General features: G+C 38.2%; 2 protein-coding genes across 4 annotated transcripts in view; one reads left to right on the top strand and one right to left on the bottom strand.

The window, feature by feature from the left end:
* The window catches only part of trio, a 262,794-nt gene that overhangs the window by 63,853 nt on the left and 171,932 nt on the right, over positions 1-27,009 (top strand). For all 3 annotated transcript variants that reach the window (XM_065229671.1, XM_065229670.1, XM_065229669.1), the window contains exons 4-7: positions 11,877-12,539; positions 12,605-13,900; positions 18,508-20,398; positions 21,794-22,122. In XM_065229671.1, coding sequence (XP_065085743.1) covers positions 11,877-12,539; positions 12,605-13,900; positions 18,508-20,398; positions 21,794-22,122 — 4,179 coding nt within the window. The remainder of the gene's footprint in view (positions 1-11,876; positions 12,540-12,604; positions 13,901-18,507; positions 20,399-21,793; positions 22,123-27,009) is intronic.
* The window catches only part of app (Palmitoyltransferase app), a 183,861-nt gene that overhangs the window by 154,416 nt on the left and 2,436 nt on the right, over positions 1-27,009 (bottom strand). The gene's annotated exons all lie outside the window — the stretch shown is intronic.

Here is a 27,009-nt window from a genome sequence, read left to right as displayed (position 1 = left end):
CATATAGTGAAAAAATTCTGAACTATAGGCTTTGAACTCCTGAACAACTTTTTCGAAGACAGTAACTTTCTATCTGGTCAGGATTTCGAGATATATCACATGCGAGAACTTCACATGTATACTAGCGCTATGTAGTGAGCAAATTTTGAACTACTGTCCACCAGCAAAAAGGTTATGATCTCTAGAACTACATTGGCAAAGACAGTAACTTTCTATCTGGTCAGGATCTCGAGATATTCCATGTTGTAACCAATTAAGTCAGAACCCTCGTAGTATGGACACCATTTACGCGGTTTTCATTTACATTTTCTCTATTATCCGCATATTTTGGGGGTTAACTGTAATAAATATTTAGCTTGTTTAGTTAAAAGCAAGTTTTTTGAGGAATACTCGTTGATTTCAGATCGATTGGTAGCTCGGCTGCAAAATGGAAATGGAAAACTCACACTGTTGTACATAGTACAACGCGTGAGTACTCGTGTTACAAAAGTTGGCGCGAGTAACGGAGGAAATATAATATAACATAAGGAAACAACTGATCATACCATAAAAAAATCATTCAGAAGTCAATCTTAATACGGAGACCTGACTCTATGCTTGCAGTCCATATTATTTTTTGTATGGGCTGTTTTTGAGAGATTTCAACCCCCCCTTCCGTAGAAGACAGTCTCAAACACAAAATTTAAAAAATTGTATGGACCGCAGACGCTCCCACCCTCCTAAAGCGTCTACGTAGTTTATGAACAGCCCCTTATTTAAATGCGTTTGGGAGATAGGAAAACTTTTGTGGAAAACTAGGAAAACTTAGAGTGGACCACTCTACGTGTTTTGCCGTTTTTCCCATTTTGAATCGCCTGATAAACAAGAAATATATTTAAAAACAATGAATTCATATAATTTTGATTGATTTACTTACCAATTTAATCAGAAATCTGAGATAATAGCACGATCGACCAACCGGAATTTTTTTTGTCGCTCTTTTGATGATTCTCATTTGATAAGTGTCCAAAATAAGTTGGTAACATTTTGTTACGATCTTTTTTGGACACTTTTCATTTAATGCTTTTTAAGTAAAATCTTAAGGTGAAATCTTTATAAACACGTGAAATACATCTTCCAAAGTCAGATAAACTGATTTGATAAAAAAAAAATCATTGAATTGTATATTTTAGACCAAATTTAAAACAAGTACATTAACGCCGATTCCTCTTGACAAACGTCGAAACATGAAACTTTTTCGATAACATTTTCTAAAACTGCATAAATTGAGCAATTGTAAGCAATTTGAGGTGAACTAATGATCTTGAGACATAGCAAGTAATTGAAAGAATGTAATTACAACATCAACTCAGATGAATTTGAAGAAACTAGACAGTAAGCGAGGAAAATATATGAAAAGGGTCCAAAATATGTAGGGGTCCAATTCAAGTTGGTTACCCTATATGTACCTAAACGAAAATATGAAAATGTCTCCATCGAATTACTCTTTTGTGAATTGCACGGCAATTAGTGTGGGTCAATTTTACAACCTCTTACTTCCCAATGCTGCTTCGATCTGGTAAAATTACGTTGATTATGATTGTACATTGATTTAACATTTTAGTTGATTAGCCTATCTGGATCTTCATCTTTGTTTTATGGGATATTCTAATTTAATATTTGCGTTTTTCAACTACTATGCAGAATACCCCTTTTGTTTTGTTTGAATTGAAAATTGTGATAACCTACCTAACTACCTAACTTAACCTAACCGTAACGTCTGCGTTAACGTTTTTAATTCAGCATTGCAGATGTTATCGACGGTTATCGATTAACAACCCTTTTTATGATCAGCTAATTATATTATAATTATATAAATATTATGTTGGAATTCCTATCACATTTCAAATACAGTCAAGTCTTATTCTCTTAAACATGATATTCTCCCTAAATCTGTGGAAATTTTGGCTACTTCAACCACATTTTCCATGCAACATTCCAAAATTTATCACCGTAACTCGAAATTCTTTCCTAACTTGTTGTTCGCAAATATCTATTTATAAGGAGTTTACTGTAATAAGGTTTACCTTTATTTCATTCTCTCGTTTCTACCGCTCTTTCTCTGTCGGGTGTTCAATTAAAAATGAGAATTTTTTCAGTCATATAGCTAGTAAAAAAAAAAAAATCAACGAATTCAGTATTTTTTATTAAAAACATAATGTTTATTCTTCAAAAAACGTCAATGAATATTGGAGATGCCCTCACAAGAGCGCTGGACGGCACTGAAATCATTCTCATTTTTTATTGAACACCCGTTACTCTCTTATTCGCTATCATTCTCATATTTACTCACGCAGGCATCAAAATTATCTGATAAATGGTGATAATATCATCTATCAGATAAAATAGAGGCCTAGCACAGTGCACAGTGGTCAAGAGCGGACAAATCGACAGTGAGCATGCATAAGGGCCTATACGCGATGATCGATTCTCTTCATCGATTTTCTCTTTGCATTGCTACAGCTAAGCGAAACAATTTTGTAGAATTTATTCAATGTAGAGTTGTAACAGGTTGCATTGGCTATCAAAAGCAACAGCAAACGCACCGACAAACGCTAAATCTAGCGAGTTATTAACAAAAGAGAAAATCGATGAAGAGAATCGATCATCGCGTATACGCCCTTATGAATGCTCACTGTCGAAATACATTGAAATTGGGTTTTCCGCAAGGGGTTATTCAGTTTTAGGGTGACTTCAAAAATTTAACTCTTCAGGGAATTTTTTGGGATTTTTTCTTTACTTCTTCTAAGTTGTAGAGAATGCAAAACCAAGCAACTTTGTCGAAGACGTCAAATTTGTATCTCATCATTTACGCATTCTACGAACTGAAACAACTAGAAGGTTAGGGTGATTGATGAAAAAACAGTTTTTTGACCATAACCTTTTTTGCTTTGTATTTAGAGAAAACTGTTCTTCAGAACACTTTTAGAACTTTAAAAAACACACATTTTGATCACCTACAGGGTGCGTGACGAATTTTTGCAGTAAATGGCATATTTGAGAAAAAATACACCAGTTAGTTATTCTAGCAATGAATTTTGTGTGATTTATTTTCTTTCGCAACATATGGAAGTTGTAAGTAAATTTATTAAAAAAAATGCCTTCCCTTTCGACGACTGTAGTTAGACGCTTCCGGAAACTGCAGTATGCACGTTTTAAAATGTTTCGATCCATAGATGTCGTCACTGCCTTGATTTTAGCTTTTAGCGACTTAAGTGTGGTGTGAGGGGTTCTATTGGTATCCCGTTGGACGACGCCCTATACAAAATAATCCAACGGATTGATATCGGGACTGCTTGGGGGCCAAATTTACGAAATATTTTCCGTAAGCCATTTCTGTGCTTTATTAGCAGTATGAGCAGGTGCTCCGTCTTATCACTTTCCCAAGCCTTTTTTAATATTATACACTGTTCGTTCAGACACATTTACCGACCGAATTATTTCTTTCATGCATACTCCGGCGCGCAACAAAGCGACAACGGCTGACAGATTGCTCTCTTGTTTCGACATCTTTACGTTTACTCAACATTGTTTGTTTCAATCTTACACCTAACAGTATAAGCTATCCAGTGCTGCCAAACATATCTAAATCATGATGCACTAGCATGAGCAATTATATTTGAAATTTACTGCAAAAATTCGTCACGCACCCTGTAATTATAACGTTTGGCCCACTGAATCAAAAGATATAGGTAAGGTAAGAAACAAATATTTTTCAAATTAATATAACTTTAAAACGCGCAAGCCAATTTCAACTCTATAGAAAGAAGAAATTATGGTGTTTTTTAAATCCTCCAAGATCCTGAAAAAGGACTAAAAAACGCAAAAAAAAGTCAGAAGTCTTTGGATAATTGCTGTAATTGTTGCTCAATTTTGTTTTAGTTCATTTTATTGATAACCTCGATCATTATTAAAAAAAAAAAAACATTAAATAATTGCTCAATCACAGCAACTAATTCCCTTTAATTTGTTTGTATCCAAAATTTCAGCTCGGAACGAGTTGTCAAAACATTTTTTGTGAGCAAACAGCTTAGATTAATTGTCACTATTATTTTACAATAGCTTTTAGCAGTTTTTAGGAGAAATGACCGGTTATTGCCACTTTTATTCATGTTCTATGGCTTTTTTCCTTAAAAACTGGCAATTTTCTAATTCAAATATCTCGAGTTAAAAAAATGACACCTCTGCCATTTTTTCAGCAAATATAGAACCAAATTTCTTCTTTCCATTACTTTCAATCGATTTGAAATTGGCGCGTTTTAAAGTTATATAAGTTTGAAAAATACTTGTTTCTTACCTTAAAATGACTATATCTTTTGATTCAGTGGTCCAAATATCATAATTAGGTGATCAAAATGTGTGAACTTTAATAAAAGTTTTTTGAAGAACAGTTTTCTCTAAATACAAAGCAAAAAAGGTTATGGTCAAAAAACTGTTTTTTTCATGAATCACCCTAACCTTCTAGTTGTTTCAGTTCGTATACTGGCGTTATACGCATAACTGTCCCATATTCTATGCAATCCTTATGCACCGTGGGACTCTTATGCGTAGAACGGCAGTATAATGCGTAGATGATGAGATAAAAATTTGACGTCTTCGACAAAGTTGCTTGGTTTTGCGTTCTCTACAACTTTGAAGAAGTAAAAAAAAATCCCAAAAATTTTCCGGAAGAGTTAGATTTATGAAGTCACCCTAAAACTGAATCACTATGATGACTGATCCAATGAAAAGATGCATTTTTTCATTACCAACAACTCTTTCCAAGACATCAAAACGCTAAAACCAGTAGATTTTGCGGTAAACCCAATTTCAATGTATTTTTCTGCTCTGGACCATTGTGCAGTGATAGGTTTCTATATGATAGCAAGAGCAAATTTTCATTATGTCGTAAGTAACATTCGCACCGATCCGAGAAAAATAAAGTTTTGTTTTGATGACCGAAAAGTTATTCCTATTTTCAATTAAACACATATAAGCTCATAGTGAAAGCAATGTTTAACATATTTAGCCGGGTTTTAATCATACAAAGGCAAATCGCTAGCTTTCATGCTAAGAAATACTGGTTTTTGAGTCAAAAGTTATTATACGTCGTTTGGTGGCCCCTATTGTTACTTAAGTCAAAGTGTATTTACCAGGATATTCGGGAGAATTATCAATTACGTCTCCTTACGTGCAGCCCATTCATCATTTTAGGACCTCCGAAATCATCTTAGCAACAAACAGTTCGATTTATTCACTTTAATAATGAGAATGCGAAACGACGAAAGTACACTTTTCACGGGTTTCTCAGTGCTGCTACTTAAGGCAAACGGCATCTCCATAGAAATCGGGTGACTTAAGTAACATCGAAAACTATTTTGATCGGAAGGTGATTACGCCAAAAAGCAATTCGACTGGTAAATAAATTTAAAAATGGGATGTGATCCTATATTCGGACAGTATATAGTGTAATAGCAGGAGCATCGATTGACACTGATAGCTCGACTTTGTTTACCTTTGTTACATTCGACGTAATGAAAATTTGCTCTTGATAGATTTTCTCTCAGTCTATCATGAAAGAACCTCTATCCCATCTCTGATATTATCATGATAGAAAAAATGATAGATAGAATCAATGATGAGATAGCACAGATAGAAACAATATCATTTTTCATTGCTATAATGATAAATGGTCCATCTGATAGTTGAACTATCACATGATAGAGATGGGGATTCTATCTGTATCAATGATAGTTCGAAATTATACATTTTTGACTGAACATCTCCCAAATGGTCAACATAAAAAAACATTCCAATCCGAATCAATATTTATACTTCGGACCGGGGACGAAGTGTAGATACCGGAAATTGATTTCTGTCCTTACAGCATGGATATTTTAAGAACGAAGATGACGTGTAAATACCGGACACAATGTTCGCCATCATTTTTAAATCCAAGATGGTGGCTTCCAGTTACATTATTAATGGGAAATATTGTTGAATACCCTTCAATATGGGTATTTTTGGAATCGAGATGATGTCTAGAGACCGGAAATCGATGTCCCATGCTATTTTGAAATCCAAGATGGCGGCATCCGTGTGTAAATAATCTGGGAGACATTAGGAAATACCCTTCAATATGAGTATTTTGGAATCGGGTTGACGTCTAGAGACCAAAATTCGATGGAAAACGTCATTTTGCATTCCAAGATGGCGGCTTCTGGTTGTATACAATCTAGAGAACATTGTCAAATACCCTTCAATATGGGTATTTCGGAAGTGTGGTGACATCTAGAGACCGGTAATTCGACGCCATTTTGAAATCCGACGCCATTTTGAAATCCAATATGGCGGCTACCTGGTATACACAATCTGGGAGACATTGTCAAATACATTTCAATATGGGTATTTTTAGATTCGTGGTGGTCTAGAGACCAGAAATCGATGTCCAACGCCATTTTGAAATCCAAGATGGCGGCTTTCTGGTGTAAACAATCTGGGAAACATTATGAAATACCCTTACATGGGTATTTTTGGAATTGGGGTGACGTCTAGAGACTGGACATCGATGTTCGAGGCCATTTTGAAATCCAAGATGGCGGCTTGCTGATATAAACTATCTGGAAACATTGTCAAATACACTTCACTATGGGTATTTCTGGAATCATGGTGACGTCTAGAGACCGGAAATCGATGTCGAATGCTATATTGAAATACAAGATGGCGGCTTCTGGGTATAAACAATCTGGGAGACATTATCAGGGTGTCGACTACCTGGAAAAACCTGGAAAGTCAGGGAATGTCAGGGAATTCTATTAATGATCTGGAAAGTCAGGGAATTTTAGTGTAGGTCAGGGAAAAAAATAATGTTGATCACATTGCAAAAAATCATGTGTGGGACACATAAAAACAATCTTTGAAATTTTATCAGTGCATGACGTCGAAGTTTTTGGGAAAATCCCGGGCGGCATCAGTTCTACTCGCTGCGTTTATGGACGCCCTTGCCGGTATCTCTTTGAACAAGTTGCTGTAAGATGGATGGGTCCAATGTGAATTGAAGCGAGAGGTACAAAAATGTAACGAGAAGCTGATAGATCTGGGAAGCTGTGGGCTGTATATTTTGCATAATGCATTCAAGGATAGTGTTCGAAGTATCAGTTGGGATGTTGTCATATATTTGCGTGGAATCTACAATATCTTCAAAGATGTGCTTTTATCATGATGTATTCTGGATCTACCATATTCCCGTTAAATTTTTGCGGTAACCGATGGTTGGAAAATAGTGCTGCTGTTCAGAGGACAATCAAAATTACTCCGCAAATATGAAAATTTATTCAAAAGGCGTCCAGAAAGACAAAATCGAACCAACGTCAGCTTCCTACCAAGATGTTAAAAACTGTTTGAATGACTCGCTGCTGATGGCTAAAACGCTGTCCAGACTGGAGTGTTATAACATGTTATAACGGTTGTCAAATAATTGCAACACAGAAACCACCATCAAGATAGCGCTATTAAATGTTATAACTATGTAGTCTGAACGTACTATATAGCACGTTCAGACTACAGAGTTATAACATCTTATAGCGCTATCATGATGGTGGTTTGTGTTGCAATTAGTTGACAACCGTTATAACATGTTATAACTCTCCAGTCTGGACTGTGCTTTAATAGTACGTTCAGACTACAGAGTTATAACATGTTATAGCGCTATCTTGATGCGGGTTTTGTGCGTTGCAATTATTTGACAACCGTTATAACATGTTATAACTGCTCAGTCTGGACAGCACTTAAGCTAGCTTTCTTCAAATCAGTTACTGTCGAAATTGAGCCATTTCTATGCGAATTTCAGACGGAAAACCCTATGGTGCCTTTTTTGTGCAACGCGATGTCTCAAATGTCTCATCTGAACAATATTGCACAGGTAAATGCACATTTGATCAATATGATCGCAAAAAAGATCGACTGGACGTTTTTTGGCACAGGTTATTGGTCGGCGTATTTAGAACTATTGTTGGTTGTGAAAATGATTTACTGCTTATCGCATGGCAACGCCAATGCAGAGAGAGGTTTTTCGGCAAATGCAGAAAATCTTTTTGAAAACATGAGGGAAGAGTCAAGGCCCAAGCGCAATGACAGCGGAATAGCAGTGGTAGTGGAAAAGCCCGATCTGAGTAAGCGTACTTGTCGGGTTGAAAACTAGCTAGAATCAAATCAAATCGACTGCGGTTAGGCATCTTGATGTCATTTGTGACAATTGGCACGCCATTTTGAAATCCAACATGGTGGCTTTTGGTTAAAGTCTGGAAAACATTGTCAAATTCTCTTCAATATGGGTATTTTGGAAGTATGGTGACGTCTACGGACATTGATCGGTTTAACCGAAAGCCACCATCTTGGATTTCAAAATGGCGTCGGACATCGATTACCGATCTCTTGACGTCACCACGATTTATAAAATACCCATATTTTAATGTGTTTGATAATGACGTTAATACAACCAAAAGCCACCATATTGGATTTCAAAATGGCGTCGGGCATCGATTTCCGGTCTCTAGACGTCACCACGATTCCAAAAATACCCATATTGAAGGGTATTTGATAATGTTTCCCAGACTTTATTATAACCAGAAGCCGCCATCTTGGGTTTCAAAATGGCGTTGGACATCGTTTTCCGGTCTCTAAAGCTCACCACGATTCCAAAAATACCCATATTTACAAGTGTTTGATAATGTTTCCTAGACTTTAATATAACCAGAAGCCGCTATCTTGGATTTCAAAATGACGTAAGATGTTGATTTTCGGACTCTAGACGATTCAAAAAATACCCATCAATATTTGACCATGATCTCTAGATTTTGTATAACCGAAAGCCGCCATCCCGCCATCTTGGATTTCAAAATGGCGTTGGGCATCGATTTCCGGTCTCTAGACGTCACCACGATTCCAAACATATCCATATCTATAAGTGTTTGATAATGTTTCCCAGACTTTAATACAACCAGAAGCCGCCATATTGAATTTCAAAATGGCGTCGGGCATCGTTTTCCGGTCTCTAGACGTCACTATGATTCGAAAAATTGTATTTTTGGAATCATAGTGACGTCTAGAGACCGGAAATTGATGACCGATTGATGTTTCGGTTTTATGCTCAATTTAAATCAGTGGCGTCGCCCTAACCTCAATCTATCTGTACAACAACTATCAAAACGTAAACATATAACAAGTTATTATTGCTTTAAATCAATACAAATTAGTGAAACTAGAAGACCCTATGCATTTTGGGATCGATTTGAATATAGTTATGGCTCCAAATTACGTTTTCAAACTGGTTGAACAGGTAAAAAGTAAGGTTACGATACGCCACTGATTCAAATGTATATACAGTAAGAACCAAATTTTGTCAGTGTGGAGGGGCTTTAATCAGACTTTAATCTTTTTTTTTTTAAATTTCACACAATAATTTCAAATCTTTTACACTCATCTTCAAAATGGATATTGAAGGTTGGTGCAAAACCATGACCATGTGTTTCGTAGAACATAAGAAAAGATAAAAAGGGTGGCCAAAGGGTGATACGGTCAAAATTTGGTCAAAGGAAAACGCGTGTAAATCGGTGAAATCGTTTATTTAAAAAATCAAATTAAATTTCTTTTTCAAGTTCAATTAGTATAAAATTCTTTTCCAAATCCGAATTGCCGGGCCTTACGCTTGACCCCTGCCATCAGATTTTGCACAGCCACCTTGTCCACCTTCTTCGCCGCAGAAAGCCAGTTTGCCTTGAACTGCTGCTCGCCCTTAGCAGTTTTTTTGGTCTTCTATAGGTTCCGCTTGACAATAGCCCAGTATTTCTCAATTGGGCGGAGCTCTGGCGTGTTGGGAGGGTTCTTGTCCTTGGAAACCACCTGCACGTTGTTGGCGGCGTACCACTCCATGGCCTTTTTACCGTAATGGCAAGATGCCAAATCCGGCCAAAACAGTACGGAACAACCGTGTTTCTTCAGGAAAGGCAGCAGACGTTTATTCAAACACTCTTTCACGTAAATTTCTTGGTTGACAGTCCCGGAAGCTATGAAAATGCTGCTTTTCAAGCCACAGGTACAGATGGCTTGCCAAACCAGATATTTCTTTGCGAACTTTGACAGTTTCATGTGCTTGAAAACATCTGCTACCTTTTCCCTTCCTTTTGCCGTATAAAACTCCTGTCCCGGAAGCTGCTTGTAGTCGGCTTTGACGTAGGTTTCGTCGTCCATTACCACGCAGTCAAACTTCGTCAGCATCGTCGTGTACAGCCTCCGGGATCGCGCTTTGGCCGTCGTATTTTGTTTATCATCGCGATTTGGAGTCACTACCTTCTTGTAAGTCGATAGTCCGGCTCGTTTTTTGGCTCGATGCACGGTTGTAGACGATACACCCAGCTTATTTGCGGCATCTCGGAGAGAGAGGTTAGGGTTTCGCTTGAAACTACCGGCAACTCTCTTTGTCGTCTCAGCGGCTTCCGGTTTTCGATTTCCCCCCGATCCAGACTTCCTGGCTGTCGACAAACGTTCCCCGAACACTTCAACTACATTTGTAACGGTTGATTTGGCAACTTTTAGCGATTTTGCCAACTTTGCGTGCGAGTACCTCGGATTTTCGCGATGCGCGAGAAAAATTTTGATACGCTGCTCTTCTTGCTTGGACGGCATTTTGACAACTGAAGAGTGAATTCCAAAATCAAAATAGGAGCAACATTCTACACACACACACACCTTCAAAATGAGGGGTGTTCAGGTTTTTTAAATGCAAAATTGAAAGAAATACGTCAAGTTGATATTGACCAAATTTTGACCGTATAACCCTTTAAATCGGGTAATTAATGATTGATTGTACCACAACCGGGAAAAATTAAAAAAAAAATCCGGGAATAAAAAGGGAAATAACTGGGAGATTTATAATCGCTTGAAATAGTGAATTCGCACATTAAAGATGGATATGCTTATCCCAAGCGCCATCTATATGGTTCTCTGTGCAATTTCACTTGTTCTGATCAGAAATGGAGTAGCAACTACGACTTCCACCTTGTCAGTCAAATTTTAACAGTCAAATATTGGCAAACTGCGACAGACAAACTGACGTCTGATCACAGCTTATGTTGAGACCCGACAAACGCTCGCTTCAGAAGCGTAAAAGCCTTGAAGAAGAAGACTGTGCATCACTCATCGATGATGGATTTTAGAGAGGATCTAGTATAAGAGAAGAGTCGACTGGCTGGTATTGAGCCAAACGAACTATCAAAGTCAGAGCCAATCGAGCAGCTCCTATCTTGATTGTATTGGCAGTGTTGCTAGCACCCACCTAGGCATAGGTTGCCAAAGCATTTTGTTTTGAATCCGCCCCTCTCTTATACTAGACTCTCTCTCTAAAATGGATTTGTGCTTTAATAATTTATGTAACATCAAATTCAAATTCCACACCAGCCACTGCTGGCTTGAAAGCTATACTTAGTCATTATATCACAAAACCACTATCTATGTATTAACTGTACATAGTGAAAAACTAGGAAAAAAAGCACATTCACACCCGCGAAAGAGAAGCATTCGGATTGCCGAAAAAAAGCGGCTACAATAATATACCATCTACACACCCATCAATTTCCATTTTCCGTTTCGACCATCGAAAGTGCAAGTGAATCAATTATGTGCACCGAATGGAATCGCGTACCTGGGATAATATATGCACGGCTATGGGCTATTAAATTAATAATCATTTGTTGCCTTTTGTTTTCATTTTCGGCGTACGGGATATATGGATGAAATCTATTTCGTAATTATATGGCTGCCTCCCAATGTACATACTAATGTGAGTTTATTCAATTTTCCAGGTTCTTCAGCAGCTCGAAACGGTTCGGAATGCACAACAGCAGCTACTGAGCATGTGGCAGCACCGGAAGACCACGCTGGATCAGTGCTTCCAGTTGAGACTTTTCGAGCAAGACTGTGAGAAAATGTTCGACTGGATTCTGCATAATCGGGATGTCTTCCAAGAGACGTACGTGGTGATTGGGCACAACTACACGATGGCCAAGAAGATTCTCGATGACCATCAACGGTTTGCGGTTACGTCGAGAAACGTATCCTCCAACATCAATCGAATATTGGCCGTAGCTGGCAACCTGATCGAAAGTAATCACTACGCCGCCCAACATATCCGCACGCTGGCGACCAGGCTGGACAAAACATGCAAGGATTTCGTTACCACGTTGGACGAACGGACGGCAGTGCTTTCACTTTCGGTTGTGTTCCATCATAAGGCGGAACAGTATACGGATAGCGTGACCAGCTGGGCAGCGGCCTGTGAAGCTACCATTCCGACGCCAACCAATGTGGAAAGTTTGGAAACGGCAATCCGAACCCATCAATCGCTGTACGAGGCGATGTGCCAGGCCTACACGGAGGTGCACTCCACTAGTAAAAAGCTTCTGTACCAATTGGATCACCTGGTGCAGGTTTGCAACCAGCCGCCGGCTGTCAATACGAGGAAGAATGTAAGTGCTGCCTGCCATTTCCGTTTTACCAGTAATTTACTAATTCCCTACACTCTCTACTCTAGGATACCAATCACTTCAACGGTGGCAATCCGGCGGCTGACTATAGCGAAGGTGCGTCTCATGTATTGGCAGTTATTCATCAAATACTCGGCCATCATCGAGCGTTGGAAAGCAAATGGCACGCCGGGAAATTGCGGCTACATCAGAAGCTAGCTCTCCGGCTGTTTCAGGAGGACGTGAAGCAGGTGCTCGATTGGTTACAGAATCACGGCGATGTGTTCCTGCGGAAAAACCGTGGCATCGGAAAAAGTTTGCAAAAGGCTCGGATATATCAAACCAGTCACGAGCATTTCGAAAATGTTGCTCAGAATACCTACAGGAATGCGGAGAAACTGCTGGCAGCTGCCGAAGAGCTGGCTCGGTCCGGTGAAGTTGCACCGCAGGAGATATTTTCCGTGGTTAGAGAGTTAGAAACTAATGTGGCCTCGTTTGCGGAACGCGTAGAACAGAGAAGAAGGCGATTGGATCTGGCGGTGTTGTTCTATACCAACGAGAAAGAAATTGCAGTATGGTCGGAACAGTTGCATACTGAAATGGCAAATGAGGAATCGATGGAACTGGCAAATGAGACTCTGGAAGGTACGGAGCGTATTCTGGAACAGTGCAAAGAACAAGAAGAAAACACGCTGAAAACCTGCATCCAAGCCATTGCTCAAGGTGAGGCACTGCTGCAAGAACTGAGAGCAATTGAAGAGGAAGATTCGTCCGGATCGCTAACGGCAGTGCAGAATGCTTTGGAACGAATACAGAAAAATCGTCTCGAATTAGAAACTCTCTGGCAGGCACGGAAGATGAAGTTCGATATGTATCTGCGGTTGAGAATATTCGAACGAGATGCACTGGAAGTTAGTTCCCAGCTGGAAATGTGGGCGGAAGAGTTGCAGCATACGGATGTGTCCAGAGATTTCCAGAAGACCGAACAAGTGCTTCGGTTGCACAACGAATCTGTCAGTCAAATGCAAACCACCACCTACCAGATGATTAACACTGGGCAGGAACTGATGCAGCTGTTCGAGACGTCGGGGGTGTTGATAATGGCCGACCCGCACACGACTGCCCAAACCAGGGTGCAATATTTGCTGGAATTTTTGCACGATCGGGAACTGGACCTGGAGGATTTGGCCGAGGCGAAGCGTATCAAGCTGGAGCAATCGATGCAGCTGTGTCACTTTCAGAACGATGCCAACCAGGTTATCTCGTGGATTCGGAACGGGGAAGCCATGCTGATGGCAAACTTTTCGATTCCGAATAGCTACCAGGAGGCAGAGCAGTTGCGGAAGGAGCACGAGCAGTTTCAGGTAAAATTCTATGTTTTGGTATTATTAATGTAATCGTTTGGCACGGAAGCTATGCGGCATCAAAGGCTATAGACCAAGCTCGTAAACAGGGTTTGAAATAGAGGCAGTATTTTTTTAGGGCTCAGAATCTTGATTTTTTTTACAATTCTTGGATTTTGTATCCCATATCTTGTAATTGTTTTTACGTCAGATTTTTCTTAATAATACTTGGTTCTCTTCCCAACATATCTTTAAAGATTTCTCAATCATTTCCTCACACTTCTTTTTGGACTTCCATTATAATAATATAGAGGTTTTCTCTAGTATGCCCTTTAAACCGTTTCATTGCACTAATATTTCTCCAAGAATAGAATTGAAAATTGTTTCTACAGTTGTTTTCGAGTTCATAATAATTCTCACAAGAATCAAGGAATCTTCTTTAAAGCTCACTTAAAATTATCACTTAAACTTTTCATGCGGACTTCCCTTGAATGTTTTTTTTTTCTGACTTCGTTCGATAGTTTCTCATATTTTTTCCCTGGAATATCTTCAACTTTCACAGAAAGTTTCTTTTAGAAGTCCTCTTGGCTTCTGCTGGAACTTTGCATATGACCTCTTCCGTAAGTTTCTACTGAATTCCCTCTGTAGATTTTTCCTAGTTCTCATGGAAGTTCTTTGCGACTTCTCCCTGAAATTTGTTTCTAACTTCTTCCAGAAAAGCTTCTGCCTTCTTCTGGAATAGTCTGCTTACTTCATTTGTACGATTTTCTCGGATGTTTTCTTTTTCTGAACTTTTTCGGCAATATCTTCCAATTTTGCTTGATTTCCCCGGAAGTTTCTACCGATATTCTCCAGAATTGCTTTGGATCTCCTCCGGAAGATTCTTTCAACTCTTCCTAAAAATTTCTTCTGACTGTCGCTGGAAACCCTTATGTCTGACGACATCCCACGACCCGGCTGATTTTTTTCTGTTTTTTCCCGAAATTTCTTCCAACTTCCGCATAATTTTCCACTAAAAGACTCTTTTAATTTTTCCGTGAAGTTTCTTCCGATATCCCATCAGAATTCCTTCTGGTTTCCTTTGAAACCTTATTCCAACTTCTCCTTGAAATTAATTTTGACTGTCTCCAGGAACATTTCTGTTTCCGATTTCCCTTGAGCCTCTCCTGGAAACTTTTTCTGCCTTCTCCTCGACCTTCTCTAGGCTCAGAAGTTTCTCTTTTTTCATGGAAATATCTTCCAGCTCCCCCGGATGTTTTATCCGATTTCCTCCGCAAATTTCGGCTAGAAGTCCTGGATTCTGTCGAAATTTTCTTCTGACCTCTCCAGGAAGTTTATTCTGAGTTCCCTTCTTCCGATTTATATCAAAATTCTTTCCAACTTCCTCCAGAAAATCTTCTACCATCCTCTAAATTGTCTTCTGACTTCTGACTTTTTTTTTCGGAATTTTCTCTTGAAAAACTTCCGATTTCTCACGAAATCCTCCGGATCTACTGCGTAGTATTCTTTTTACTTCTCTTAGAAGTTTCTTCCATCTGCCCCTGGAAAACCTCACGTCTTCCGACTTCCAAGGAAGTCGTTTCTTACCTCTATCTGAAGCTTCTTCTGTCGCTCTTGGTAGATTCTTCGGACTTCCACCAAAAAATTTTCCGGATTCCTCCGGATACTTTTTCTGACAATCTTCTCACGAATGTTTTTTTACTAAGATATTTCCGGGAAAATCTTCCAACTTCCCTGATTTTCCTCAGAAGCTTCTTCTAAAAGTCCTTCTGACATCTCCCGGAGAGTCTTTCGACTTTCTCCAAAAGCTTCCAGAAGTACTACTCAAGCAAGTTTTTTCCAACTTCTATGGGAAGTTTCTTCTGTCTTCTCCAGAAAGGGTCTTCCAACCACTACCGGAAGTTGCATTCGTTCTTCCATAAGTTTATCCAGATTTCTTCCAGTAGTTTCTTTTTTCTGACTTAAACCAAGTAACCTTTGCTTCCAAGGTCATGAAGTTTTTCCGATGCTTCTTCTGAATTCCTCCAGAAGTCCTTCTGGTTTCTCCTGGGACTTTCTGCCAACATTTCCCGGAAGTTTCTGTCAATTTCCTAAAGAAGTTTTTCTAGATTTCCGGGCATGTTTTCTCCGACATCCTTCAGCAATTTATTCCGACGTTCTTCGTTTGACTTCGTTCAGAGTTGCTTTCTGAATTCCCTTGTTTTTTTTCCCGAAAATTCCTTCCAACAACTTTCTTAGAAATTTCTCTCTGACTTCCTTCGGAATTGTCTACCAATTTGCTTCAGTAATTCGGTTTCCCTCGGATGTTTCTTTCATCTTCGCATGGGAGTTTTTTCAACTTCAGAAGCTTATTCGAACATCCCCAGAAATTTCTTCCGACTTCCCTCGAAAACCCTGAAATAATAATGTATATTAGTATGTCTTTTATTAAAAAAAAAAGTTCTGTTTGCCAGGAAACCGAATCAGATTCCCCGGATAGAAAACACTACCTATATACAAAGTAAGTATTTATGGTTTTCTGGGGATGATCAGAGGTCTTTCAGTGAAAGCCTAGAGCAGTCCCCGTGACAGCAGGGTTAAGTTCGTTTTTTAAGATGGATTTTTTTTTATAAAAACAAATTAAAGAACCACGTTATTACAATTCCATTAGATTTCTTCTCATCATTCCTTTTAATGCTGTCGAAATAAATAGGTTGTTCATGGAATTTATTTACTTTTTTTTTATTTATTTATTTATTTATTTATTTATTTATTTATTTATTTATTTATTTATTTATTTATTTATTTATTTATTTATTTATTTATTTATTTATTTATTTATTTATTTATTTATTTATTTATTTATTTATTTATTTATTTATTTATTTATTTATTTATTTATTTATTTATTCATTTATTTATTTATTTATTTATTTATTTATTTATTTATTTATTTATTTATTTATTTATTTATTTATTTATTTATTTATTTATTTATTTATTTATTTATTTATTTATTTATTTATTTATTTATTTATTTATTTATTTCTTTATTTATTTATTTATTTATTTATTTATTTATTTATTTATTTATTTATTTATTTATTTATTTATTTATTTATTTATTTATTTATTTATTTATTTATTTATTTATTTATTTATTTATTTATTTATTTATTTATTTATTTATTTATTTATTTATTTATTTATTTATTTATTTATTTATTTATTTATTTATTTATTTATTTATTTATTTATTTATTTATTTATTTATTTATTTATTTATTTATTTATTTATTTATTTATTTATTTATTTATTTATTTATTTATTTATTTATTTATTTATTTATTTATTTATTTATTTATTTATTTATTTATTTATTTATTTATTTATTTATTTATTTATTTATTTATTTATTTATTTATTTATTTATTTATTTATTTATTTATTTATTTATTTATTGTTTAATAATTCATCTGACAAAACAGTTTTAATGAATATCTTAAATAATGTTTAATCTTCTTGCTTAATTTACAAATTGAGGCGTAGACGGATGCAAACAAACGAACCATTGCATATTTAGACTGGTTATAACCATTGAATTAGGATTGATTTCAACAATATTTCGATTTGTATTCCCTTGGAATTTTTATCACTATTCTCTTGCAGTTTTTGTCAGAATTTTCTTGGAACCGTATTTTTGTTTTTTTTTATTTCTCATCAGAGTTTTTCTGGACTTCTCTATACCCAAGTAACATTGCAAGTTTTATTGAGGTTTAAAAGCACTCTACAAGTCTACATCATGGTCAACAGAACCCTCATAAAACCGACATTGTTCCTTGGGTAGGAAGTCTGTTCAGAATTACCTTGTAATTCTACTTCCTTAGAATTCATTCGAAGTTCTCTCCACAATGCCCATGGAATTGTTTTGAGGATCACCTTGGATTTTTTTCGGAATTTCTCAAGAATTATTTCCATTTTTCTTTTCCAGAAGTTCTCTCCAGAAATTCCTCCTTTAGTTCATACAAGCTCAATAGCTTTGGCTATTCCACAAGGCGAAAAGCTCAATTTCATTTTCTAAGAAGTCCTGCAACTTCAATATTTCTTAGTTTTGATTCTTTACGCTCAATTTTATTTTTCCATGCTTAAGATTTCTAACATAATTACAAAGTATAATCTCTCACTTTAAAAAATTTGACCTATAAGCTCAAACTTTGTGGTAAAACTGCGTAAGCAGGTAGACACTGAAAGTTTTTTGCTTTGAATTCCTCTGATCTTCTTCTGGAAGTCTTTAATCTTCTGAACATCACTTAAAAGTCTTCGGAACAAACCCTTAGTGATATGCCGGAAGCTTTGCGAACCTCGCCGAATAGACCCGATGCCAAGCAAAAAATAGAATTTGTAGAATTGTTTCTGTGTTGTATGTGCCTAGTTTATTGTAAACAACATACCAAGAATACTGACAACTCTACCAGAATCCAGAATACAGTAGCGCTACGTTTGAGCAAAGCTAAAAAATAGCAATAATTTTTGAGCAGTAGATGACGAATGTGTGTCTGTCTCTTAGCGTGAGAGTGGTCAGTTTTCTGGATATGTCGTGTTTGCTTCTATGTTAAATAATATAATCCCTGCATACTTCTATTTTTAGGTTGCCATCGAACGAACCCACACGTCTGCGGTGCAAGTAAAGTACCGTGCCGATGCACTGATGAATGCCAACCACTACGATCCGCAAAGCATCAAGGACATCGCGGACGAAGTCACAAAGAAGTGGCAAAAGCTAGTCACCTGCGCCGAGGAGCGCCACAAGCTGGTAACGGCTTCGTTAAACTTTTTCAAAACCGCCGAACAAGTGTGTAGTGTGTTAGATAGTTTGGAGAAGGAATACCGCCGCGAGGAGGATTGGTGTGGCGGCGGTGGATCGACGGATAAAGGTCAACAAATAGTGCAACTAATTTCTAAACACCAAGAGCAGAAGGAAGCGTTCCTGAAAGCTTGTACCTTGGCTCGACGAACGGCTGAAACATTCCTTAAATACGCGGCACGGTCGCTGCAATTCTATCACATTAAGACGACTGTAAATAGTGAGTCTCGGGTTAAGTCTATACTGGATAAATTGCTAACACAGGAAACGCAGGTTCTCGAATACTGGACCCAGCGGAAGAAGCGACTGGACCAGTGCCAACAGTTTGTACTCTTCGAAAGATCTGCCAAGCAGGCGATCGAATGGATCCATGACACTGGAGAGGCATATCTGTCATCCAGGAACAATAAACTGTGTGGCAGTAAAGAGGAGACTGAAGTGCTTCTGAGAGAGCACAATGAGTTCAAAGGAACGGCAAAGGAGACGCGGGAACGTGTCAAACTGTTGATTCAACTGGCTGACTCCCTGGTGGAGAAAGGGCATGCCCATGCCAGTTCGATAAAACAGTGGGTGGCGACCGTAGATAATCGCTACAAGGACTTTAGCAGTAGAATGGAACTCTATAGGACTAATTTAGAAAAATCGCTTGGCCTACCTGGTATACAGCAACAAGATGACAATAATAGTAGTGGTAGTAATAGTTGCCTTAGCAGTAAATCCATTTCATCCTCCACGACATCCGTCTCGACGGGATCGTCCACCAGCGGCATTTCCTCAGCCTCTTCCACAATGACAACTGGTAGTTCAGTGCTGGAGTATCGCCATTCCGACCCCTCGCTGGAAACAAAACTCAATGCAGCCGCGGCCGGTCCTGGTTCGGTTGGCGTTCCCAAAGAAATGAATGAGGAGAAACGAAAGTCCGCTCGAAAGAAGGAGTTCATCATGGCTGAACTGCTGCAAACTGAGCGGACCTACGTCAAAGATCTCGAAACGTGCATAACCGTGTTTGTGAATGAGCTGAAAAGTGGCGTCAATGTGCCCCCTAACCTTCTAGGCAAGGAACACATCCTATTTAGTAACATCGAAGATATTTACCAATTCCATGAGAAAATATTCCTCAGAGAGTTAGAAAAGTATGAAACTATGCCCGAAGACGTAGGCCATTGCTTCGTAACGTGGGCGGCAAAGTTTGATATGTACGTGTATTACTGTCAGAATAAACCCCAATCCAACGATTACATGGTTCAGTACGGTGGAACCTATTTCGATGAAGTGCAACGAAAACACAAACTCGAACACTCGCTGCCGGCTTTCCTAATCAAGCCGGTGCAACGAATCACCAAATATCAGCTCCTGTTGAAAGATCTCCAATCGTGCTGCGACGAAGGTCAAGGCGAAATCAAGGACGGCCTCGAAGTGATGTTAAACGTACCGAAGAAAGCTAACGATGTGATGCATTTGAATTTGCTGGAAGGATGTGATATACCTATTGATAATCTTGGTGATGTTGTCCTGCAGGATTCCTTCCTAGTGTGGGACAACAAGCAGATTCTGATTAAGAAAGGTCGCGAACGGCACGTGTTCCTGTTCGAGCTGTATATTCTGTTCTCGAAGGAGGTGAAAGATACCAACGGTACCGTTAAGTACATCTACAAGAGCAAGCTGCTGACATCTGGTGAGTAGTGTTGATATTTAAGCTAATCAATGCCTGTTTATACACAGAAAACGAATCTTACTCACTTTTACTCATTCGTATGGAGAATTTTCGAAAAGCGTAGGTTACTCATGCTCATCCTTGTTTTTGAAGACCTTCCCTGTTTTCCGGAGCTTGCCATTCATAATCGCCCAGAATTTTTTATTGGGCGAAGTTCTGGCGAATTTGGCGGATTTGCCTCCTTCGGCACAAAAACAACATCGTTGGCTTCGTACCACTCCATTACCGGTTTCGCGTAATGGCACGATGCAAGATCCGGCCAAAACAGAGTGTCACCTTCGTGGGACCGGAGGAAGGACAGCAGGCGCTTCTGGAGGCATTCTTCTTTATATATTTGGCTGTTGATTGTGCCGGTCGTTATGTACGGCCGCACCCACAGATCGCCTGCCACACTAAGTACTTCTTGAGCAAATTTGTCGGAACTTCTCCGGAAGATCCAGGCGGGACTTGCCGACAAAAAACTCCAGGCCGGGGATCCGCTTGGCGTCTCGTCGTCCATTACGATGCATTTCGGCTGCACCAATCATTCGCGGTACAGCTTCCTGGCGCGGGATTTGGTTACCGTATTCTGTTTATCGGTTCCTTCCTTGAAGACATGAAGTCCGGTCCGCTTCATTGTCTGCTGGACGAACCAAACAGAAGAATTAACCTTCTTGGCCACGCGCTTGAAGTAATCCCTCACCTTCCTTGCGTTCACGGGGATGGTTTCTTCGCGTTTCTTCCGCTGCCAGCTAGTCGCTAGGTCATCTTGGTCTCCTTGAACGATTTTAACACACGGGACACGGTTGAATTGTCGATTCCAAACTGTTTCGCGATCCACCTGTGGGACTGGCCTGGATTTTCCACGACCACTCCCTGTCGAAACACTTTTAGCTTGGAAGCCATCTCGATAACCACTTGACAGATTGTAACAATTTTGCACATGTAAAACTTACACTCTAAACTAGTTTTACTTAAAATTTCATCAATTTTTACCCATACAATAAAAAGTTATACACAAAAGAATGTTTTGCATTTTTTTTTCGAGTACAATCTTTAGTATATGTAAGTACATCCTAGTGGGAGACAACCGGGGTATGAATTTGGATCCAGTTTCCAGTCGCTAATTGGTTGATTTTAAAGTTTAAATTTTTTGTTTGTTTTATATGTGTACTACTGCTAGAACTGTTCGTATTGTTTAAGCACGGATAATTTTCAACAGGGACTGAGGAGTCAATGAAGAATCTGCGAAGAAGAATATAAAGATGCCAGATGTCCTGTCTTGTCTTAGGGTACATCCAGTGATGTACGAGAAAGGCAGAAAAGTTCCTCAGCATTACTAATGATTTTATTTTTATTTTCTCTCTCGTTCCGCAGATTTCGGTGTTACCGAGCACATTGAAGGTGACGAGTGCAAGTTTGCCATATGGACCGGCCGAGCGCCGATGTTGTCTGATTATCGGATAGTGCTCAAAGCCACCAGCCTCGAAACCAAACAAATGTGGGTGAAACGGCTACGGGAAGTGATACAGGAGACGTATTTCTCTGGTACCTCTTTCTCGCTGCTGAAATCTCCGGCCAAGGTCAGCTCCAAGCCGCTTGGCCAACGACTGTCGAAGGACATCGACGATACGCTTAACGATAATGACCAGGACGGAAGCTCGCTGGCAAGCTTCGGTTCTGGCAACACCACCGACAGCGAGAAGGTAAGTGTATTTTTTCTTGATCATGTTGAAATTCTCTGATGATACGTTAGGGGCTGTTCATTAACTACGTAGACAGTTTTTTTTGGATTCTTGACCCCCCCCTGATAGTTGCCCCTATCCGATGATGTTGTTGGTTTGCGTGGGCGTACTTTGGTTCGCGTGTAAAGGGCCTTAGAAAGTTTGTTTACAAATCCTTTTGTGCCGTTATCAAATGTTATGCCTGAATTGTCCATACATTTTTTTTTGTAATTTTTATGGGCCGTCGATAATTACTCCCCCCCCCCTAAACTGTCTACGTAGTTTATGGACAGCCCCTTAGCAAATCGCAAACAAGTATTCCGACTTGCATGATTTATTGAAATTTCCATTGCGCACAACCCTACCGAAGTTGTTTGCGTATGAAGATCTGAACATGCATTAATTATGCTCTGTGCATAGAGTGGGTGTACCATCACCATCATGTCGTCTATATGCACTTATCTCTCATGATGTAGGTACGTTGCTTTGTAGCTCCACCGTGCCGTGTACCTGCCCGAAGTTAAGAGTTTTTAATTGTCAACGAGTGTCACTTATGGTATAGGGGGAGAGTAACGATGAACGTGATGGTAAATAGTGTATCACCAGTAATGATGTCATAATTTGTGCGAACTGCAGTCATTTTGCTATTCATATACAACGGAAATTTAAAGTTTTTTTTTTGTTTTATTAAGGGCAGTTCTTAGTTTGCGTGAATTTTAGTTTTTCCAACGTAGCATGAGATCGGACTGGAAAAAAGCTGGGAATTCGAATTCACCGAAAAAAAGAGAAAAGACCGTGAATCGGGTAAAAATAAAATGTTCATCATCTTCTCTCCGGAAACAGATAAAAATATTAATCTGGTCCTTGGAAAATTTTTCAAGACTCTTTAACTGGCCTGTATTTTAACAATTCTGTCTATTTGATACCAATACAAAATTGTAGATAATTTTGAAGGAATTCCAGGGATAACATTGCAAGTTAGTTCTGGCAGGAGCTTGAAGGGAATTCTGATCTGATTAGAGCAGAGAAAGAAATACAAAAACAAATACCATTTTGTCAAGCTGTTTTGACGTGATTTTCTACCAGCGCTTTCAGAAAACTTACTATTACTGTTACTATTTTTTATGAAAGTCACAAATTTTGGCTACTTTTCTAGACGAAAAATATTGATTTATTTTGAAGTTCGAGTGGTAGTGAACGTCATTTTGAACTGCTCGAATGAAGGGGTTAATGAATCATATCATTCGAGCAGTTTAAAAATAGGAAAGATCGTCGGTTGCAGTGGCTTGCTTACTGAGCAACAAAACGCGGTCCCAGGTCCTTTCATATTAAAAATGTATGGTAAGATCGCTTGTTTATCGTGTATTTTGCTAAACCTTTCGTTGTCGTCGGTGCCGGGTTTGAATAGTTATAACAACTTGAGTAACGGTATGATGTAATATGAGGGGCTCGGTGGCCTTAGAGCAACCGTTTTTGCTTACTGAGCAGAACATCCTGAGTCTAATCTCAAGCCCATCCACATCAAGATTCGTCAATCGTTTTATTTGTTAATATGACTACATGGTAATAACTCAGCAACTCGATGATTAAAAAGGAGCTCGTTTGCCTAGTAACAAACGTTTTTGCTTACTGAGCAGAAGACCGTGGGTTCAATCCCAAGCTCCTTCGCGTTATACGATAGTTAGGACATCAATTCAGCATATCGTTTACCAAAACGAACCCTGCTGCAAACCCAACCCTCTTACCCAACCTCCCTGTGATTCCTCGTGGAAGTGCAGAGGACTCCTTGGCTTCCATCAAAGCGAGTGTCACGTCAACACATTCTTACCCATTCCTTTCTTGACCTGCGCTCAGGCGCGGCTGGCGCTGGTATTGCCTAATTAGAGATCACCAGTTTTTACACATTGAGGATGATTGCTAGTCCCAAGCATCGTCTATCGGTTCTCTGTTTAATTACAGCTGGTCTGGCAATAACAGAGTAGCAACCGTGGGCGGTCAATTATGCTTATGCTCATGCTCATGCTCATGCATATCATTCGAGCAGTTTAAAATGACGTTCCCTACAACTCGAACTTTATCGTGGAACAATATTTTGATATTTTTTCTTTTAGAACCTCGAGAAAATAGGGAATTATTTCTGCTAAGCTTGAAAAATCTAAAGTTTATTGCTTCATTTCCATAAAATCGCTGGTAGAAGATCGTCCCAAAACTGCTCAATAATATGATTAATTGTTGGAATAATTCTAAGGTAATTGTAAGAAGAGCCCCAGACAAATTTTAATGAGAGTACTGAGTATAATTTTTAAGTAGTTCTGGAAAGAATTCCTTGACGGAGGATTCCAGCTCCAATTCTAATGAGTCTTAATAAGTTCGAAAAAGAATATTAAATGATAATTCCATGGAAAAACCCATAAGAACTCCAATTCTAAGCACAGTTAAAAAAAAAATGGAGTTAGAATTCGAAGGGAGGATAATTCCAGCTGAATTCTAAAGATAGATCTAATTGAATTCCGAGAAAAAAAAACCGATAAGAGGGTTAGGGGACATTTCCAAATTGTCTCTGAAAAGAGTTTCAAAGGAATTCCAAGGAGGATCTAAAGTCATTCGGAGAACAATTGCTAAATCGTTCTGAGGGATTTCCTAGTGACTTTTCAGAAGAATTCAGAGGAGAACTCAGTGATAATTCTGAGTCGAATTTCAAAACATTTCTGAGATAAATTGTATAGAAGTAGAGTTAACATTTTAAATAGAATTATCGAAAAAAAAAACTAAGTAAGCAGTAAGAATAGAAGAATCATTGAATAATCGAAGATTTACTTAGGGAGGGGTTCCAAAATTTTGTTAGATTATTCTACAGAAAGTTTTGTGGATTGTTGTAACGACAATTTCTACGGAAAAATAAAGAAAATCTTCAAATTTATGTTAGAGTAATTCTGAAAACAATTAGATATTCGAATTCTGTTAATGAAAGTTCTAAATCTGATATCTTAAATATTTCTTCAAGCTCGCAATTCTTAACTTTGCCTTAGTACAAGATACCAAAAATGAACTCTGAGATCGAAACAAATTAGCAATGTCTCAGAGTTTCATAAATTAGCCAAGTCCAAGATCATGATATTTTTTCTAAATAATTCCAGGGATAATCCTAGAAAAATCCATGCCTCAGACTCAGGCACTTGATTTATGTTAGCTTCACCATTTCAAAAGTTTTTCGATGTCCGATGTCTGGTAGTTTGAATAACTTTGTAAGTTTTAAACCTTGAAGTCATGTCATAGAGTTGAAAGAATTTCTCTTCAGAATTTCTGATAGTTTACCTCAGAAATTTATTGAAAGTTTTATCAGAATTATCTACAAAAATTAACGCTTGATTTGACGTAAATTTACACGATATTTCATGTAAAATTAGCGCAATATCGCATAAATTAGCAATATTGTATGCAAGCTTGAAAACGATTTCGTTGTGCCTACTATAGCTCAAAATTAAACGAGGGAAAATTTTACGCGATAATTAAAATTCAGAATTTTTTTCCATAGGCTTTTCTTGTTACTGAAATTCAACGAAGGTTTCTCAATATATTGTTCCGAAATTGCCTTGGAATTCGTTCGTCATGTTAATTCAACCCAATTTGACAATTCCAGATGAATTTGCTTCGTTGCAACATGTTCTAAGTACTCCAAATTGTTCAGGAGTTAAATAAGCTCTGTTCTGGAGCTCTAAATTAATAACTGTGGAAGTGCATCTAGAACACTATGTTGAGAGCTTGAAATGCGAAGAAGAAGGAATTAATTTATTTGTACAGGCTCAATCGAACATACTTCACAGAGCCAAGTTATCATTTGCGTTATACATAAATAATGTCTTAAATCTAAAGTTAAAGAAATTGAACCGAATACTCGCGGTCGTCTCAAGGTTAGTAGAGATTTACAGTTTTATGGATGGGGAGAAGGAGAAGGAGGTTTGAGTTATGATTTACGATACAAATATTTCATTATTCCTCAAACATGAACTTGTAATTATACAATTATTACAGAAACAAATATACAAAAAAAAACACACACACACACATATACAAAATACAAACTAAACACAAGGTTAATCAAACTAACAATCTATGGTTAATATTCTTAATAAAAACATATAGGGGAAATGTCTCTAATGTTGGCCTATGGATCTAAGATTGGGCCCATCGCTAAAAATCTGCTGTTTATCAATTTTATTTAGATGAACGCGTTATTGGGACGTTACTAATGGATATTTTTGGTTGCTATTAAAAATTTAGTCGATTGCTGAATTTATGTATGGGCCCAAATTAGGGACACTTAGGCCGACATTACCTGCATTTCCCCTATGAGTTGCTTAAAATCCAGATCGCGTGTAGCCAAAATATCCCGAACTGGAACATTAGGTTGTCTACCTCGAGCCCGAAGGGAATCGTACAGATCTGATTCCACGATGCTCAGCACATGACCAAATAATGTGATCTGCGTCCTGGTAACCTTGTTTACATTCACAGAGATCAGTGTAACACGGAACAAGTGAGCGTTTAACGAGTAACACTGGTAACATCATACGAATGAGGTCTCGACCCACATCCAACCCCTTGAACCAAGGACTCTTCGACACCTTAGGGATGATCGAATATAGCCATCGTCCCAAACTTCCTTCGCTTCATTTATGTTGCCAGCTGGCGAGTGACTGTTGACGATAAATGAAGAAAAATTCGTTGTAGGCGATTTCTCGCGTAACATTTGGAAAGGGCCTATGTCCAAAATGTAAACAATCCAGAAAATGAATTGTAAATTTTTCCGCCAGTATTTAATTCCTATATAAATAAATTGAAGTATTTTAGGCATCTATATTGTTCACA

Source organism: Ochlerotatus camptorhynchus, unplaced genomic scaffold (assembly GCF_037179485.1).
Source record: "Ochlerotatus camptorhynchus isolate MF236.1 unplaced genomic scaffold, CSIRO-AGI_Acam_v1.1 ptg000319l, whole genome shotgun sequence".
NCBI lineage: Eukaryota > Metazoa > Arthropoda > Insecta > Diptera > Culicidae > Ochlerotatus > Ochlerotatus camptorhynchus.
This window is presented reverse-complemented; position numbering and strand designations above follow the sequence as displayed.